This window comes from Ambystoma mexicanum, chromosome 3q, assembly GCF_040938575.1.
Source record: "Ambystoma mexicanum isolate Mex_15411 chromosome 3q, UKY_AmexF1_1, whole genome shotgun sequence".
NCBI lineage: Eukaryota > Metazoa > Chordata > Amphibia > Caudata > Ambystomatidae > Ambystoma > Ambystoma mexicanum.
The window spans coordinates 81,381,762-81,399,951 of NC_090926.1; the positions used below are offsets into that span (position 1 = coordinate 81,381,762).

Sequence of the window (18,190 nt, forward strand, 5' to 3'; positions counted from 1 at the left end):
CGGTCCGAAATGGACATCAAGAACTGTATATCAGAACTACTGTATAACCGTGACGAAGGAAGAGACCCAGGAGAGGACCAAGTGGAAGACAGTGGCGCATCCAAGGGCCAAGGAGGAAGCGCGTCAAAGAATCGAGGACATTTCAAAGAGGTAACACCTCTCCGGAAGGGGAAGGTTGATCATACCTGATAATGTGTTTGGTTTCCCAAATGTCACACACCGTTTACCCGTGAAGGGGCTTTCGTGCTCTTAGACACACACTGTTATGAGGAGAGGGCTGGTACGTCGGCCCCGCCGCAGGGGTTCCCGCTTGCTGCCTTGTCCATGTCTCTTCGAGGGACACTTGCCCCATGGCTTCAGGAATCTGAAGTCCTATATGCCTTGGATGCCAGGGGAAAGACATTTTGTCGAAAGTAACCGGCTGGGACCCTCCCTGCCCTTTGCCGACAGGCTCAGGTACGGGTATGATTTTACCAAGTTGGAAATTCCCCACCGGGGAAAAAGAGCAGGCACTGTGGCTGAACTCATATTGGCAACATATGTTCATTACCCGATCTTAATGTTTGTGTTTTTGGAAGGGGGGGTGGGAACCGGGAGCTCAAATGTTATTATGATTGTTATATGCAGGGGGCTGTGAGGTAACGGCCTCCGCCAGTGGTCTGGCACTAGCCCAGTGAATTCAACAGTGTTTGATCGGACGCCGACAGGAGGGGAAGGGGGTGGGAGGAGGGAGGGTGGGGTGGTACGGTGAAAGGGTAGAACAGAATCCTCGCTAAGCAGCAGAATTGTGAAGGTGCTGAAGATTTACCATGCGCTCAGTTGCTGACCACCATCGAGGGGTCATTTGACATACACCAGAGGAAATGGCGGTTAATTTAGACTCACAGAGAACGGGACTCTGAACACTAAAGGTCTGAACTCCCGACCAAAAAGATCCCTGGTATGTAGGGAATTTTGCATGGCGGGACTCGATGTCCTGCTTCTGCAGGAAACCAAATATGCCTGCAGAGAGGAGCGAAAGACCCCTAACACGCGAATGGGGATGGAATATTGGGGGTCTGGCCCTCTGAGGAAGGGAGGAGTCGGGATACTCATTAGAAAGGGATTAAACTTCACACTCACGAAGACATGGGCGGATGTAGAAGGGCGAGCACTGCTTGTAGTAGGCTCCATAGGAAAGATAACCATCACGTTTGTCACAGTGTACTCCCCGAACTCGGGTCAGTCCCGATTCCTGACTAAGACGATTCCCAAAATTATGGCGGAAGCAATGGGACATGTCCTCCTTGGGAGAGACTTCAACCTATGGGCTGACCTTATATTGGACAGGAGAGCGGGTAACCCCAATGCAAGGAACCGGTCGATGGGGGTCGCACAGTGGTTATGGACATATACCGGTTACGAGATACATGGAGGGCGCTCCACCCGGAAGAAACGGGGTACACCTTCTATTCTGCCCCCCACAATATGTTCACTAGGATTGATTACATGTTCCTGTCCGAGGAAATGAATGATGCAGTGAAGAGCTCAGAGATTGTCAATGTTACCTGGTCTGATCACGACTTGGTCACGGCCAACATACACTGGGACAATCCACCTAACAAGGGGGGGTAGATGGAGGTGCAATGAATCTCTTTAGAAAGACGCTGTCTTTAAGACGGAGCTCAAACACGAGGTCAACAAATACTTTAAGACCAATAATACAGGAGAGGTTTCCAAAATGATGGTGTGGGAAGCGGGGAAGGCAACCTGGCTAGGTATTCTAATTAGAGAGGGTGCAGGCAAGGAGAGTAAAAGAGCCCTGGTTGAGGGCAAACTTAGGAGGGAGATATGTCACCTGGATGAGGAAGCGAGCAGAACCGAAGAGGGAAGAACTAACAAGACTCTAGAAGCGAAACGGAAAAGGGAAGAGCTCCGACTCCTCGAGGAGGGGCAGATAGTCCAGAAGTTGCAACTTCTGAGACAGAAGTTTTAGGAAAAATGGGACAAGGCAGATGCGGTATTGGCAGCCAGGTTAAGGGAACAATGGGCAGAACAAAGGGTTTTGGAAATAGTACAGGGGGAGAGTCCCCGAAGTACAACGGGGCAATATCCCTGTGGCTTTAGCCACTTTTTACGAGACAGTGTATAGATTGGAAGTGGATCCCAGACAATCGGGAACGGAAGACTATCTCACCTCGGTTGAGATGCCGAAATTCTCAGGTGAGGAATCTCTTACCTTAGATGCCCCGATAAATGAAGAAGAAATCAAAAGCGCAATTAAGAGGCTATCTCTTGGGAAAGCCCCGGGCGTCGATGGATACACTGCAGGGTTTTACAAATCCTTCCTCTTCCCCCCTTTCTCCCTTTTATGGTTGAACTCTTTAATGAGATCCTGTATACTGGGAAGGCCCCTGATTCATTTGTCCAAGCCCTCATCTCGGTGATCCCCAAAGAAGGACGGGATCCCAAACATTGTGGTTCATACCGCCCCATATCCTTGTTAAATATCGACACAAAAATGTATACCATGGTCCTTGCCGCAAGGCTAGAGACACTCATGCCTCGCCTGATAAAGGCTGACCAAGTCAGAGTTGTATTGGGGAGGTAGAGAGCGGACACCATGCGGAAGACCCTACACCTGATTAATGAATCTCGAAAAATGGCCAACGATCCTGCCCTCCTATCGGCGGATGCAGAGAAGCCTTTGACAGGGTTGAATGGGGTTTTTTGATGCCGGTCCTCCGAAAGGTAGGACTAGGCCCGACATTTAGGATCCAGCCGGTATACACGTCCCCCAAAGCCTCCGTTTTCGTGAATGGGGAATACTCCCGCTGGTTTGGACTAGGCAGAGGAACCCGACAAGGATGTCCCCTTTCAGCGATACTCTTCGCTCTTTCCTTAGAGCCCCTAGCCCAGAAACTGAGTACTGACCATCAGGTGGAAGGACTCCAAATGGGTGGGAAAGAATACAAGGTGGCCCTATATGCCGATGATCTACTCTTACATATCTCAAACCCCACATCATCCATACCCAGAGCAGTCCATTTAATGGAAGAATATGGCGTGCTCTCAGGTTTCAACATTAATAAGGCCAAATCCATCTTGTCCCCCTGCACGACCTCACACAAGGCGATATGGAAAGGTTCTCCCCACTACGACTACTGAAGCACTTCTTTGACGAGGTCAAGAAAACAGATCTGAGGCTCTTATGGCAAGGAAAGAAAACAAGGGTGGCCTATGAGACCTTAACATTACCTGAAGATAAGGGGGGGTGGGTCTCCCAGATCTGAACAAGTACTATGAGGCTGCCCAATTAAGAATCTTGATTCCCCATTAAGGAATTGCAAGGAACCCCAATGGGTCACTCTAGACAACCACTATTTAGCCCCAGCAACAATCTCTGAATGGCTTTGGGTACCGAGGAATAAACTGTTACGGAGACTAAGGAATCACCCGATACTGGGGACCATATGGGAAATATGGAGAGAAAGAAATGCCATGCAAAAGATCACTTTGTGGCCTTCCCTCTGAGCCACCTATGGGCCTGGGCATCCGAGAGTACATCCCCAACTTGGAGAGATTTCAGTCTTGGTAGGAGGCAGGGTTGGAGAGGGTGGGCCAGCTGTGGAAAGGCGGCTCGTTCATATCAATCTCGGAACTGAAAGAAGCCCTGGGGCTAGGCCACATATATGTCTTTCATTTCCTGCAGCTTAAAGGTATTCTGTCCAGGGACAAGTGGAAGGACAGTGTCAGTAGAGATATCACCCCATTCGAGAAATTGTTAAACTCCAGAACAGAAATTAAAGGCCTGATATCCGCCTTTTGTAGAGAATTAATTGACGCCGGGAAGGGATCTACTATGCACTTGAAGAATAGGTGGGAAAATGACCTGGGAGATGAGATTGATTTGGTCATGTGAGGGAAGATGTGCAGGGCTGCCTCCCAGGTCTCGATAGCAAGTCAAAATAAGCTCCATGCCATTAAATTGTTACACAGGTGGCGATATGACCCGCGAAGACTCTCCCAAATGTTCCAGTCAATGAGCCCATTATGTTGGCGTGAATGCAGTGAAAATGCGGACTACTGGCACATGTGGTGGAGCTGGCCCAGCATTAGAATTTTCTGGGACGAGGTCCTGGGGTGGAACAAAGACATCGAAGGAATTCAAAGGGTTGCAGATCCTCTTCTAGCTCTTTTTGGGTTTGAAAGATATGAGGATTAATGGAGAAGGATCACGGGTCTGGCTGTCCCCCTTTTGTTGGCTGTGCGTTCCGCCTTCGTAATGAAATGGAAATCTAAGAATGTACCGAGCAAGGGAGAATGGGTCAACGTAGCCACAAATAAATTTGGGTAATGGAGAAGATCACTGCTGCCTTACATGCAAAAATCAATGCAATGCAATCTAATGTGGGAGGACTTTGTGAATAAATACATGCCTGGGACTTTATGAGGTCTAAAGGAAAGAGAAATGGACATCTTCGCCCAATTTTTTATGGAAAACATGTGAACGTATACCAACAGAGGAGACCTTTATGCTTGTTCCAAATAAGATACAAGGAGGCAACCACGCTCAGCGTAATTTGCAAATCATAAACACCAGGCACTAATCACAATCTTCAGAACTCTGTCAACGTACACAAAGGGAGGATTCACTGTCCCTAAGGTGGGATAGGGGTCGAGGGAGAGAAACGGTTTGAAATGTTTTACGTACAGGTGTGGGGGGGAGAGGTAGACAAATGTACATTGCTTTGATATGTACCTAATATCTAATTGTACTGTCTTTTGAATTGTTGTGGACATCTCAATAAACTTAAATTTAAAAAAAAAGTATTTGCTTCTTCACTATAGTGACTATGAGGCTAGAAGACGGCTCGGCCTTCATTGAACTGACATCATACTGGTGCTGCCTGGTTTAGATTGCTTACTGAAGTGATCTAATTCAGGAGTAGAATGCCTTTGGTTCTTCACGGAAGTCATTTTGCGCTGGTGAAAGATGGATTTGCTTCTTCATTGAACTGGGATCACACTGGTGGAGAATGGAAGACTTCGATTCTTCACTGAAATGTGGTCACACTTTCTGAGGATGACTCTTTCTTTTTTGAAGCAGCCTATAACTGGTGGTGGACGGATTTGGTTCTTCATTGAACTGGCTTCACATAGTGAAAAGTGGCTTTGATTATTCACGGAAGTGATGCCATTCAAAGGTTGACATTCTCTGTTTCTTTACTGAAGCGACATTACTCTGCTGGAAGATGGATTTGGACCGGCATCACACTGATGGAGGAGGGCTTTGCTTACTTACTGAAGTATTCTCCTTCTGGAGTAGAAAGTATTTGGTTCTTCCCTGAATTGGCACTGGACTGGTGGAGGAGAGATGTATTAGTTCCCTGTGTAGTGTGGTGCTTGCATTGCTGTAACGTAATGCAAGCCCATGGAATGTTAGCAACCGTGGAACCCGGATCACCCTCAGTGTTCCAGGGACGTCAGTTGGGACATTCAGGATGGGAGTCATAGCTGGAAGGATGCTGTTACCTGACCTCTCTCCCGCCTTCATACTTTATACCCTGTAACATAATAAAGCTTCATCTACTTTCATACTTACCCGCTCCTTCATGCTTCCTGCATCTGGCCTGTGATTCCTGAGGTTGAATACTACAAACTGATGTAATGTCGCACTGGCAGAGAACGACTTATGTTATTTACTAAAGTGATATTATTTTGGAGTAGAAATAATATGGCTCTTCACTGAAGTGACATCTCACGGTTGAAGACGGTTTTATTATTTAGTGATGGGACTGATGGGACACCACACTGGTGGCGGACTGCTTTGGTTCTTTGTTCAACTCCCGTCACACTGGTGGCGGACGGCTTTGGTTCTTTGTTCAACTCCCGTCACACTGGTGGCGGATGGCTTTGGTTCTTTGTTCAACTCCCGTCACACTGGTGGAGGATGGATTTGTTTATTCGATGATGAGACGTCTCACCTGTGAATTGGCGGCTTTGGTTCTTCACACCGGTGGAGAATGGCTTGGGTTATTTACTGAAGGGATGCCATTCTGCGTCAGAAAGCATGAGTCTTCACTAAAGAGACATTGCATTGAGGGAAGATGGATTTATATTTGTTTTGATGTTACACCAACTGCTAATGGAGGGCACCTTTGGTTCGTCATTGAACTGGCTCCACAGTAGTGGAGGAAGTCTTTGGTTATTTACTGAGGTGATGTCACAATAGAGTGGAAAGTGTTTGGCGCTTCACCCTAGTGGCATTGCACTGGTGGAGGATGTCTATGGTGTTTCACTAATGTGACATCACATTTGTGGAGGAGGGCTTTCATTATTCATTGAAGTGATGCAATTCAGAAGTAGGAAGTGTTTGGTTCTTCAATGATGTGACACTGCACTGGTGAAAGAAGATGGATGTGTGTCTTTATTGTTGCAACATCTCACCGGTGAATTGGCAGCTTTGATTTTTCACTGATAATGCATCACACTTATGTAGGATGGCTGTGGTTCTTTTATGATATGCCATCTCATTGGTGGAGGATGGCATTTGTTTTTTGTTGAAGTGATGCCATTCAGAAGTAGAGCTCCTTTGGTTCTTCGCTTCAGTGCCATTCTACAGGTTGAAGATGGATGTGTTTCTTCATTGAGGTGATGTCACTCTGGTGGAGGACAACTTTGGGTTTTGATTAAAATGGGGACCTTCCAAAGAGGATGGTTTCTTCATTGAAGTAACATGATGCTAGTGTAGGTTGCAGATGGTTTTACAATGGCATAAGGGCATGTAGACGAACAGAACCTTTGGCTTGGCCTAGATGTGGAAATAATGCCATTTGGGTGAAGAGTGAAATCCCAGTGGTGGGGTATGACTTTTCTTCTCAAGTTATTTTAGGGTGGTGGCAAAGGGCTTTGTGTCTTCAGTAAGTAGCTCTTATTCTCATCTGATGTGCAAACCTAATAGAGTGTAACCCTTTTGGATGCCTCTGCTTGCCTACTGGATGTGCAAGAAGTTGATGTGGAATACATCTCTTATAACATGAAGGATCAAATCGCCCTGCTTCACACCACTCACTCCCTCTGCATGCCAGGTTGCACAGCCGCTTGCACATCTAGGGTATGATTTTTGGCCTAGGCAAATACAGAGCGTCCTTGGCTATATGGTGATCTTCTCAATTAAAATCTATTGAATTATTGTGGGAGAGGGTTGACAGGATTTGGCTAATCAGAAAGAAACATCCACACTTCATTTGTACAAAGATAGCAAATTTGTTATACGCTTTGATCTAAAACATACATTAGAAAGCTGAGAGCCGGGACAGCCAATGGGATTCCTCAGTTTACTGTTTTTAACCAGTGGCATGGAATCATTCTGTAATCTAATTTCGTGAATATGGCTCATTTGCATCTCTGCTAATCAGCAGTAGAGGAACAACTTGAGGGAGGAAGATGGATGGGATACAAGGGGGGTTGACAACTGTAGTATATTCTGCTAATAATATATTATTGATTTTGAATCTAGTCAATAACATTAGATATAAGTCTTGTCCCTCCAAAGCCAAATAGGTCTGCATTGTGGTTTCCAAAGTATGCCAAGGGCCAATAACTATTGTTGTTGACTGACCTCAGTGCTGTAGTAACATAACTTCACTTATGCGGCTCCAAATGCAGGGCACATTATTTCTATTTGCGTTCATTACTATGCAGGAAACACAGTGTCAACCGTATGCATATTTTGGTAAAACAATGTATGTGGCATGTGGTGTTTTTGTGTTTTTCTGAATCCTCTAATGATTTGCCGGTTAATGATGTTTCTTCTGCTCATGTTTGGGGGATACCTACCTGCTCCTACAGATGTCTAAAAATCCTCTCCACTTACCTCTGTGGGGGCCAAGAATATGTTTTTCAGATATAGGCCTACTCTGATATTCAGTTGCCTTATGACCCTTTCCTCTCTTCCTCTCTGTGCAGCTGAACATGGAGGCGTCCTGTCGCGAAGCAGAGCCCGGGAAGCAGGAGGAGCTTCGCCATCTCTTGAACAAGGAAAAGAGCAAGCAAAGTAAGGATGCAGAGGGACACACCTGCAGCAGGGCATATGCTTACCACTCACGTACCCCAGATTTTTTTTAATTTTTAAGCATGCATGTTATGTTATTTTGTATACATAGAGTGTATGTGATGGTGTTACCCACACACACAATGGGGGTCATTACGGGTTTGGAGGCAGCAATGGCGCTTTTAGCGCCATTGCTGTGTCCAAACCCGGGTCCGGGTCCGGGTCCGGGTCCGGGTCTGGTTGAATGGGGACTTACTGGGACATTCCGACCTGTGCGGACCCGGTAAGTCCCCATTCAACCAACCATTCCCCATTCCCACTTGAGCCCCCATAGGGCTCAATGGGAATGGGGAAGGCGCTAATTCCGGGTCCGCAAATAGCGTGCCTGTTATTAGTGCCCTGGTCCCTTAGCGGGACCCACAAAGGACGTGTGGTCAGACCACACGTCATTTGCAGGTCCTGCTAAGGGAACTCCGAATTGGGCGGTAAGGGTTTACTGGCACCGGGTTCCTTAAGGATGACCATTAACCCTTATCGCCCAACTCGGAATGAGGCCCAATGTATGCAGCTGTGTTGATTTGACAGATAAAGTGCACGTGCCTGTCTCTTGGTCTTACCTACACAGGATCGAGTGACTGTTTTTTGGAATGACACCTACAGTGGTGGTAGTGGGGTTGTTGATTTCTTGGGATGGTGGTATTTAATAACATATCCTGGAAGGTGCCATTTTGTGTATTTTGTTGTATATTTCTGGTACTTGATGCTTTGCGGAGGACAGTAGTTGATTCCGCATTTGCAATAAGGCGTACTAAAAGCTCTGTTTGGTCGGTGTTCAATCATTGAAAAACTGGATGCCATATTGGCAACCCACAGTTTTGGTTGTGAAGGATCAGCTTCCCGGGCACCACTGGTCGAGAGATGAATATTGGTTTCTAAACCATCAATCAGCCCCACACCTCTAGTACACCAGACGAGATCCGAACAGATTGCAAAAACAATTAAATTATAAACCTCCTTGTCCGATTTTGGTAATGTGTACAGAACGGCAGGTTTATCTCTGCAAGGTCGTGGATCGTTGGTTAGTTGCAACAAAGCAAAAATACAATTATTACCCAATGATAAAAGGGACTGTCCAGTCAAGGTTGTATACAAATATCTACTTTGTTATTATTACAACAGAACGTTCTAGCACACTACAAAATACAACTCACCCTGTAAAGGAACACAGAGGACAGACAGTTTCACGAAGGAAAGGGATGCACTCTGGATACTGACAGGAGGGTAGTCGGTAAAGCAATCAGTCTTAACTGTTCACGGTTATTTCGTTTTAGCAACAAGGGACCACGGGATCGTAAATGTCACTAGGGGCCTTGCTACAAGGACACGGGGGACAGAACCACAATGTATCTGGAGCTTGAGATGATCTTGATGCTCGACATCGTCAAGTAGGTTCCAAGATGCTTTGCAGCTCCTGCGACAGAGTTCAAGACAGGAGACAGCTGCGGGTATCAGGCAGCAGGCAGTTCGGCAAGCAAGGCTCGATGGATGGCAGCAGGCTGGCCTAAACAGTGGTTCTGGGTCAAGAATCGTCTCTGTGCTGGTTGGTGGATATGGAACGCTGGTTGAGCCATCTCAGACGGCTTTAGTGACTGCAGCGTGACAACAGCGTGAAATGTTGGGAGATGAACCTCTGGAAAATGTGTGGGGCTAATTCACACATATTTTCCTATGCTTGCCGCACAACAAACACATAGTCAAGTGTACTCTGGGGACACACAGCCTGGTCAGCTGGAATGTGACAGCCACGGGTACATCAAAGCATCTCTTGAAGGGGAAGGCAACAGATTCCTCTTGCCATGGCCAGGCTAATTAAAATATCAAGTTAATTGAAGCAGGCCTGCAAAGAGTCCTGGTCACAGAACTAACAAAGGGCAGGAAACCCAATACCTTTTTTGATATGCATCTGTGTCAACTGAAGTCAGCTCCCACCGCTTAGTATGAAGGGCAGTGAATGTCATGTCTGGGACAACTGTTTACAGTAGGCAAACCCTGCAGGCGGACCCCCTTTCAGAGGGACACCTATGCTTTGATCCGGAGCCACAGAGAGCTCAATTAACCAAAGAGACACTTTGATCCACAACAGACAGGAAGATGGGTGGGACTTAGTAGTACATCTTGTCACCCATTACATTTCCTGATGCAAAGCACTCTGATTATGACCTCACGCATAACAGAAGATTGTTGGTGGGGACCCAGGGACCCACACTAGCTGATGGTGATTGGTGCCCATCTGTGGGGCAACCTCTCAGGGGAGGTAACTTATGTATTTGTTGGGGGTTCCAGCGACTAGATTTTAATGACGTTCCATTGAAAGTCTATTGATAATTAGCACAGATTGCTTTTCCACGGGGGTGTCTGGGCCCCGGAGCACCCGCGTACTCTGGTCCCCTGCTTCTGACAATCGGAAATTGTGCAAACTCCTTAAGACCTGCTCTTCGCCAAAGCCTATTAGTTCCCCCTGCACCCATTCTCAAGCCTTTTGCTTCAGTGCTTCTCCTCTTTAAAGCCTGCCAGTAGGATGGCCTTATTTAGATTCCTAAAATAGATCAACAATATCATCGTGTGCTGGGAAAAGGGTGTGGTGTGTCCTCAATACGTTGGGTTGAGTTATGTCTTCAATCCTGGGTTTTACACACATCGACAGACTGTTTTGCAATCTTGTTTTGTCATTTTCAGGATTATGAAAAAGCCTGTGCAATTAATTGAAAGTTGTCTTACTTGATACAGTGTGGGCTAGCCGGTTACTTGGGTTTAGCTTTGCCCTGACATGCACAGTGTCCTGCTCAGTGGATGCTCGTAAACAGATTTAATATAAGTAGATTACCCTGTGCCTTGGAGCAACATTCTAGCAGGGAGCAACACCTGTTGTGTTACCTATGGAGAGTTATGTTAACTTATAACTTTAAAATGATGAAATAAAAAGCAGCCGCCAGCTCAGCGTGATATTCTGGGAACTGAGATTGGTAGGGTAGGCAGGGTCCTTGGTGATGGCCCCAGAGAAATAGCCACCTCCTCCTTACACAGATACTTTTGGAAAGGCATGCCCTGGTACTTCAAAAAGATGTTCTATCTGTATTGTCACAGGCATAGAATGATATGCCCTAAAGGATGCCATGGTATTGATATTTTCAGATCTAGCCATTGGGCAAATAAAGCAGTATCGAGGTTCCCTGTGTAGCCTTCCTGTAGAAGGCATTCTAGAGTCACCAAATGATGTTTGTTTGTTTGTTTATTATTTGTAATGCGCCGGCATACCCTGGGGTAACAGGGAGCAACAGATACAAGGATATGCAAAGCTTTGTTAGGACAACAACAATATGTACATGTCTCACAAAGTCTCCGCTGCTGCCTGTAATATCTAGCTTTGGTCAGAAGATATCTCCCAGCTATCAGAACAGTTCCATCTAGAAGATATTGCTCACGATCTTCACAATCATAGCTCCCTCCAGAGGAGATCTCACACAATCTACAGCACTGCTGTTGGGATGCTTCGTGATTACAAATTCCTCAAAAGGGTTTTGCATTGACATTTCCCAACGTAACACCCTTCGGGGGGAAATCTTGTTCAACCCGAATTGCTGCACGCCACGCAACTTTGCTCTTCCAGCTCCTACAAGATGTCACGTTAGACTATCTCCTCTGTCACTGCAGAGTTACATCTCTCACCAAAGGGCATCTCACTCAATTCCCCTCTGCTGATGCCCAGGTGTATCTATGATTACAGCTCTGTCCAGATGAAACCTCGCCAATCTTCGCTGCTGCCACCGAGGTCACACCTTAGTCAAGTCAATATCCATACCACGGGCAGCATTTCAAGCTGTGAGCCAGTAGGCAGGCATAAAAGCCACTCGGAGTTTGTGAATGCCATTTCTTCACATGCAGGCAGAACCCTACTTGTAATTGCCAACAGTGAATTATCACTCATCAGTGGCACTGACTACTGCACGTTTTGTGGCCTGTCCCAGACTACCGCTCACATAGTGTTTATTACTGCATGACATGAGTAACTGCCCTTACAGAGGACATCTTAGATGGCCTGTTCTGCTTCTCTCCAGTGGTACTGCACAGCCACAGCATCTTCCAGAGGATGTGTGAAATACATTTGCCACATATTTGCCGTCCTGTGGTTGGCATGTCTCCCTACACCACTCACAAAGCCCAATAACTGTTTGAAGTGAGGTGTTAATGAGTGGAAGGTCTCATTTGTGGTCTTCATTTTTCAGTCAAGGGGTCCTCCTACCCATTGCCTGGCGGCACAGGCAATATCCCTGTGATTGTCTATGCTGTCACATGTCTACGAGGCGTACATACGCTTGGGTAGTTGCAAAGATGTGCCTTGAACACTGTTGTTTTCACTCATCGCTACCAGCATGAAAACTGACCAAACCTTAAACCAGGAACAACCAAGTGTGATGCGGTAAGTAGGTTCCTTCTTAACGCGGTAGTGGCTAGTGTTTAAACCTTAATTGGATCTAAGTTAGAATTTGTCTTTTCACCATCACAAGATGACATCTGCCAGACCCGAGCAGTGGGTATATAATTGCCTGTAGTCTATGTAACACCAACAGGTATTTCGCGATACCCGGAACTTGCCTTACTGGCCATGTTGCAAAGTGGTTCTCCTAGTAAGGCCTCATGAGCGGCCATGCCCCGCTACCCTCATCTTGCTCCTACTGAGCCCGCCCACAGTTGTGTTCAGAGGCAAATCCATTGCTTCTGGGGCGTGGCCATTGCTGCGTTTAACTTGTCTGAATCCTTAGTTCCCCCATCCCTTCTGAGATTCTACATACCCCATAATATAGTGTGCCGTGGAGACGGTTTGTCTTGACCTGCTGCAGGATACGTTCGAAAATTGCTCTATCTACTGTCTTAACTAGCGCTCCCGGTAAGATTTAGAAATGGGAGCATTTTACTGCCTAATTTTTAAAGTTGGGAGTAAAATGATTTTTTAGGGAGTAAAAAATTAAGCCCTATTCCCAATGGGAGTATTTTTATAAGGAAGTAAAAATATGTTTTCACTGTAAAGCAGAAATGTTTCTGTAATAAGTACCCCCTTTCTCGCTAGTGTATTCATGCACATTTAGAAATGCATTCTTACATGTTCGTATCAGGCAGTAATAATCATTTCTTCCTGTGGTACTAAGTGCCCTGCTGGGTCACACCTCTCCATGCAGCTGTATGGGTGAGAGCAGGGGCACAAGGTGCTTTGTGTCTGTTTCCTATTTTTTGTTGGGTGTATTTTGAATCCCTATTTTTATTTTTTGGGAGTATTTGCCTATTTTTAGGGTGGCACCGGGTAGCAGAGGAAGACCCGTTAGGCGTGTCGCAGTTTCCTTTTGAGGCGTTTCGCTTTTTCGTGGAACAGCTGCACGGTTTTAAGGGTCCCCCAAGGGATGGGGAGCAGCTTATGCCCCTTAGCGTGTGAATAAACAGTGATTCCGTTCTGCAAGTCTTCCTTGCCTTGCTGTCTGCAGCTGAGCGGGTGGCGTTAGCTTTCAAAGCGTGCCGTTTCCTGTCGATCTCTGTAATAAGCCCCTCGCTGCGCCATGTTCAGTGCTCTGCCCGTGTAATCACCAGTGCTCGTGGCCACAACACTTCTAGTTAGAGACATTCTTACATGGACTCGGTGTGGGTGAAAAGGCCCCCTTGGACCTGGTTGTCTCACTGCACTGCTTCTGGGACTTCGTGAAGTCTACACAGTAAATCTGTGCCTTGATGAGAAAGGATGCAGACCGGTTCAGACCCGCACACGCGCTCGCTGTGCTTGATTTTGTGCTTAGTTTCCCTTCGCCCCCCCCTCCCCGTGCTATTTTAAGGGCGCTTTAGAGTGCAGTTGTGCCCCTAAATCTGATACAAGATGCGCTATATGCACTCTACATTACATTAGGCACCTCACCCCTTAACACACCGAATGAGATCCACCGAAAAGCTGTAAAGCACTCTCCATTTTTCCTCAAGATGGACGCATACTGGTTTTTAGGGCCGTTAACGGTCAGTCGTTAAACTTTACTGATGACAGCCACAAGCTGTTCAAAAGTTTTTATTTTTTTATTTTTATTTAATTCAAATCTTCTTTGCTCTGGAGATGCAGAAACTATTGAACTACTTTGTGCTTCATGTTCTGATGGACAATGGAAATGCCCACCTCTAATGGGTGCTAAAGTCTCAGATGGTGGCACCCAGCTTCTACAATGTGACTGGAAGCACCAGCTCTCTGACCAGAGCACTGCAGCCGAGCTAAAGTCATAATTCAGAAGCATTTCAGGGATTTCTGTTTCCCCACTTCTTTTTTGGAGACACGGGTGAGGTGCATGTTTTTCCCTGAAGGAGGATGCGTGTCTGAAATGCATTGGACTTGCATCCGTGCCCCTGTCTATGATTAAAGATGTGTATTAAATACCGCTTTTGAAGAGCTTTTTGATGTTTTGGACACTGTTTAGTGGTTATTCATGAGACATTTTGAATGACAATTTACATTCGTTTATGGAACTTAACCCGCGGAGCGACGGCGAGTGTTCACCTTGTTTCTGGTAAAGTTAACCAGATGTATGCTTTGGTTTCAGTGACTTTCTTGGTGCAAGGGAGTTTCATCAATACATGTTTAAGATTGAATGTAAACTGGTGATGCCCGCTCTCCACATCAGCTGATGTACATGCAGACAGGGCAGTGACAGTAAACTTGTAAACCAAGGCCCCTGCCAAGCTTTATCCCATGTCATATCCTTTGCTCAGGATTAGATGGATTTGGAGCCTAAATTGATCCAAGGATGCAAACCTTCCATACATTTGACTAGTTAGAAGTATGCGTTTAAGTGCATGACCGAGGAGTGCCTGCCATGGTTTGGCCTGTAACTTGGTCAGCAGGGCATTACCGCTGTGGATAGCAAACAAGACCGGCCATTATTTAAGTGTCCACATTGTAACATGACAATAGCTTTCATTCAAAACACTTTTCCAAAGAGAGCCTTGGAGCTCTAGTATGAGGAAGGTTTCCCTCCTCGCTCCAAGGATCCAGGTGAGTATTGGGTGAGCAGGAACTAAAATCAGATCCAGGTCATCAGGCCTCACTCCGTGAGCTCCACCCTCTGGAGAATGGCGAGCCTGTTCGCAGCATGCAACAAATCTAACTTCCAAACGTGCCGCAAAATGGAAGGCCCGTTATATAAGACCCAATATGTTTTAAATGTCTCCTAGATGTGAATGATCATTGGTTAACATGCCCAAACATACTCTAAGAGAACACCACATAGATATCTTCGTATGGCGCCATTGGCCTGCGTATTCAAATGTAGCTCTTGGTAGTGTTGGTGTCATTCTAACTGGTTTGTTCTTGGCTTCTAGTAGGAACTTGGAGACATTTTCACCTCTGCTCTCATTTATTTAAACAATGAGCAGCCACGTGCAATGCAGCCTCAGCTTCCTCATTATTGGTGCATGTCATATCAGCTAGCTGACTGCAGAAGCTGCATTGCGGCTTGGGAAGCATGCTGCATCGCATTTGGCTGGCATTGTCGCCTCCCACCCCGGCCTTGCCACCAAACACAAACCCATGCAGGGTTCCCTTGAGCAGTGGTTTGACATTTCCCCTCTCTGAAGCTTTAGTCTGGGGCCCTCACACAGTACTGATGGGTGTGCACGCGAAGGGCACGTCCATGCAGCGGACAAGTCTGGCATGCCCTATTAGACCATGGGTGCACAACATACAGCCCGCGGGCCAGTTGCGGCCCGCTATTGCCATTTTGTCTGGCCCGCGAGGCACAAAGACTTTCCTAATGGAGGGCGGTCCGCAAGCAGCATCAGCCGCCCTCCATTAGGAAAGTCTTGGTTGTCTTCCGGGCAGGACAAAACACTGGCCCTCATTGGCTCAGCACACACGCAACAAGTCGCTCCTACGAGCCACGTAGTGCGTGTGTGCTGCACCAATGGAGTGCTAGCACTACGGCTGGCGTGGTCTATAAGGCTTGATGCTGCCAGGCATTTCAGCCTTGTAGACCACGCCAGCCGTAGTGCCACTCCACTTACCTCGCCAGCGTTCCAGCCAGCCTGCCTTCCAGCACGTCTCCAGTAAGTGGTCTGTTTGTTTGTGTTTGTGTATTGGGTCTGTTCTGCTGTATGTTTGTGTTGTGTATGTTGAGATGTGGGGGTGGAGGGGTGTCGGATGTGCATGAATGTTTGTTTTTGTATGTTTGTGTTGTGTATGTTGAGATGCGGGGGTGGAGGGTGTCGGATGTGCATGAATGTTTGTTTTTGAATGTTTGTGTTGTGTATGTTGAGATTCAGGGGTGGAGGGGTGGAGGGGTGTCGGATGTGCATGAATGTTTGTTTTTGTATGTTTGTGTTGTGTATGTTGAGATGCGGGGGTGGGGTGTGTCGGATGTGCATGAATGTTTGTTTTTGAATGTTGAGATGCGGGGGTGGGGGGTTCAGGTCTGTATGGGTGCAGGCATGAGAGTTTGTGTTCTGAGTTGGGGGTAGGGGGTTCGGGTCTGTATGGGTGCATGTTTGAGAGTTTGTGTACTGAGTTGGGGGTGGGGGGTTTGGGTCCATATGGGTGCATGTTTGAGAGTTTGTGTGCTGAGTTGGGGGGTGGGGGGTTCAGGTCTGTATGGGTGCATGTTTGAGACTTTGTGTGCTGGGTTGGGGGGTTTGGTCTGTATGGGTGCATGTTTGAGTGTGTGTGCTGAGTTCGGGGGGTGGGAGGTTCGGGTCTGTATGGGTGCATGTTTGAGAGTTTGTGTGCTGAGTTGGGGAAGTGGGGGGTTTGGATCTGTATGGGTGCATGTTTGAGAGTTTGTGTGCTGAGGTGGGAGTTGGGGGGATTCAGGTTTGTATGGGTGCACGTTTGAGAGTTTGTGTGGGGGTGGGGCGGTTCAGGTCTGTATGGGTGCATGTTTGAGAGTTTGTGTGCTGGGTTGGGGTTTGGGGGGGTTGGGTCTTTATGGGTGCATGTTTTAGAGTGCGTGTGCTGAGTCGGGGGGGGTTCAGGTCTGTATGGGTCCATGTTTAAGAGTTTGTGTGATGAGTTGGGGGGGTGGGGGTTCGGCTCTGTATGGGTGCGTGCTTGAGAGTTTGTTTGCTGAGTTGGGGGTGGGGGGTTTGGGTCTGTATGGGTGCATGTTTCAGTGTTTGGTTGGGGGTGAGGGGGACATTGGGCATAGTGTTTGGTTGGGGGTGGGAGCCATGGGCCATAGTGTTTGGTTGGGGGTGAGGGACATGGGGCATAGTGTTTGGTTGGGGGTGAGGGAGCCATGGGGCATAGTGTTTGGTTGGGGGTGAGGGAGCAATGGGGCATAGTGTTTGCTTGAGGGGTGGGTGCCATCGGGCATAGTGTTTGGTTGGGGGTGAGTGGGGCATGGGGCATTGTGCTTAGTTGGGGGTAGGGGAGCCATGGGGCATAGTGTTTGGTTGGGGGTGAGGGGGCCATGGGGCATAGTGTTTGGTTGGTGGTGAGGGGGGCATGGGGAGTAGTGTTTGTTTGGAGGTGAGGGGGCCATGGGGAATAGTGTTTGGTTGGGGGTGGGGAGCCATGGGGCATAGTGTTTGCTTGAGGGGTGGGGGGCATGGGGCACAGTGTTTGGTTGGGGGTGAGGCAGCCATGGGGCATAGTGTTTGCTTAAGGGGTGGGGGCCATGGGGCATAGTGTTTGATTGTGGGTGAGGGAGCCATGGGGCATAGTGTTTGGTTGGGGGTTGAAGGAGCCATGGGGCACAGTGTTTGGTTGGGGGTTGAGGGAGCCATGGGGCATAGTGTTTGGTTGGGGTGAGGGGGCCATGGGGCATAGTGTTGCACTCCAAGATTGAACCCAATAATAAAGCTAAAACAGGCACAGTTAGGAGATGAACATCCTTTGCTTTTTGAGGAAACCTGACTCAACGAAGGCCATACTCCTCTTGGGCAACCCAAACAGCAAACTATAGCAGTCCAAAATAACGGAATGTCCAATCAAGGGTCAATAAAATATATATAATTTAATTAAACAGACGATATACAATAACTAAATAGAAATAAATTATAACAATGGAAAATGTGTAGTACAAAATGTAAGTTTTAAATGCAAATAAAAATCATTACCCCTCAAAAACATATTCTTTTTCT

At 47.2% G+C, this 18,190-nt stretch overlaps 1 protein-coding gene across 7 annotated transcripts in view; it reads left to right on the top strand.

Moving 5' to 3' along the window:
* The window catches only part of HDAC7 (histone deacetylase 7), a 1,864,336-nt gene that overhangs the window by 1,630,599 nt on the left and 215,547 nt on the right, over positions 1–18,190 (top strand). For all 7 annotated transcript variants that reach the window (XM_069653189.1, XM_069653190.1, XM_069653188.1 and 4 more), the window contains one exon: positions 7,951–8,038. In XM_069653189.1, coding sequence (XP_069509290.1) covers positions 7,951–8,038 — 88 coding nt within the window. The remainder of the gene's footprint in view (positions 1–7,950; positions 8,039–18,190) is intronic.